This window comes from Cystoisospora suis (assembly GCF_002600585.1).
Source record: "Cystoisospora suis strain Wien I chromosome Unknown contig_8577, whole genome shotgun sequence".
NCBI lineage: Eukaryota > Apicomplexa > Conoidasida > Eucoccidiorida > Sarcocystidae > Cystoisospora > Cystoisospora suis.
The window spans coordinates 1-1,903 of record NW_027161355.1 but is presented as its reverse complement, the minus strand read 5'-3'; the positions used below and the strand labels follow the sequence as shown (position 1 = coordinate 1,903).

Genomic DNA, 1,903 nt, shown 5'->3' with positions numbered 1-1,903 from the left:
CTTTTGCTTCTTCTTCTTCCTCTTCTTCTTCTTTTTCTTCCTCTTTTTCTTCTCGTTTTAGTCGAGCTCTCGAAAGACGACAGGAGAGAATATCGACTTGTCTTTCCTCCTCTTCTCCGCTGTACGAGAGGAGAAACAAGACGACTTTCTCTTCTTGCTTTTCTCCTTCCTTTTTATCTTTCACGCCGGGGGCAGATAGAGAAGAGAGAGGCTACGTGATGGATCGATATGAGAGAGCGCTGTATGGCTATCTAAGCGGGGACTTGGAAGCGATGCAATGCGTCGCTGAAGACTGGACCCAGTCGCTCTTCGCACTCGTGCATGCACTCAAGGTAAAAATACACTTCAAGAAACAAGAAAGAGATAAAAGAAAGGAAAAGAAGAAAGTTGTCTTGCTACCTCTCGAGAAGATAGATCAGAAAGATTGAATACAGATGCATGTAGATAGTACGTAAGTCGAGATAGGCAGAGGGAAGTAGATAGAAGGAGAGGCTAGGATCCAACTTCTTCTTCTTTTCGCCTTTTTCTGTTTTATCGGGACTGTAAGAGAGAGTCAGTCTCGTCCTCTCCTCAGTCGGAAGAAGAAGAAATATTGCAGGAAGAGGAGGATTAGGGTTAGGAGGGAGAACAAGAAGGGGAGAGAGTCTTGTGTGTCTCTGTCTTTCTCATGCTTCCTAGTGCCTGTAGTAGTAGTAGTAATAGGCGTAGGAGGAGAAAGAGGAGGAGGAGGAAAAGGCAGAGAGGGAGGAGGAGAAGAGATAAGCAGGAGATTCCTTTCTTTACTCTTCTTCTCTCTTCTCTTTTTTCTTCTCTTTTACTTTTACGTTAGTGTACTCTTTCTCTCTACATAATGGCGCGAGTGAGGGTATTCATTCGTTTCGCTCTCTCTGTCTCTCGCTCTCTCTTTCAATCCTGTCTTTCATTCTCTCTTTTCTTCTTCTTCTTCTCTACGGTGGCCTTTTAAACTGTGTGCATTCGAGTCATTCCCCTCCTTTTTTCTCTCTTTCTTTCTCACTCTTTCCCATCTCTTTCTTTCTTTCTTTCTTTCTCTCAGTTTCTTTGTTTCTTTCTTTCTTTCCTTTTTGTTTCTTGTGTAGACATGTGTGGTCGAGGGGACGTTGCGGTGCATGCGATCTCATCAGCCTCATGGGAGGTTCGCAGGTGAACCTTCGCAAGGCTCCTTCTCTTTCCCTTCTTCTTCTTTCTCTTCTTCTTCTTCTTTCTCTTCTTCTTCCTCCTTCTACCCAACCCCTTCTTTTACACGTCGACTATCTACTTCTTCCTCTTCTTCATCTTCTTCTTTCCTCTCTGCACTGGAGCGTGAGAATTCAGACGTAGATGAGAGAACAGACGAAGCCCCAGAAGAAGAGGAAGAAAGAAGAAAAAGAAAGGATGCTTCTCACCCCCATCACGAGGGGCAAGAAAGAGATAGAGGAGGAGCTTGCAACTTCTCTTCTTCTTCTTCCTCGTCGTCGTCGTATCCAGGTGTGTGTCTCCGTGAGAGCGACGAGAGAATGGAAGAAGCGAAAGAGAAAGGAAGTGGGATAAGAAGAAAGAGAAAGAGAAGAAGAAGACGAAAGAATCCCTTGAAAATTCTTCTCCGCAGTAATTTGATGTGTTGCGAAGTGGGAGAGAGAAGAAGGGGGGATGGAAAGAGTGAGAGAGAAAGCAACGGAAAGAAATCGATGAACGAGGAACATCTACATCCCTATAGGAATGATGGAAGAGATGAAGAGAGGAGAAGAAGAAGAAGAATAGAGGAAAGAAAAGAAGAAGAAAGTGATGAAGAAGACTACGAAGATGGCGAATCATCATGGCTCGATTCGTGTCACTGCTGCTGTGGCTATGCATGGAGAAGAGAAGAAGAAGAGGAAGAAGAAGAGGAGAATTTCTTTTCAGGCGG

General features: G+C 44.4%; 1 protein-coding gene across 1 annotated transcript; it reads left to right on the top strand.

Annotated features, from left to right (window-relative positions):
* CSUI_010850 (uncharacterized protein) lies at positions 1-1,886 on the top strand (the record flags this gene model as incomplete). Its single annotated transcript, XM_068070951.1, has 2 exons — positions 1-332; positions 1,098-1,886. Coding segments are annotated over exons 1-2 (903 nt in total), but the record flags the coding sequence as incomplete, so codon positions are not given.
* Positions 1,887-1,903: the final 17 nt, after the last annotated feature.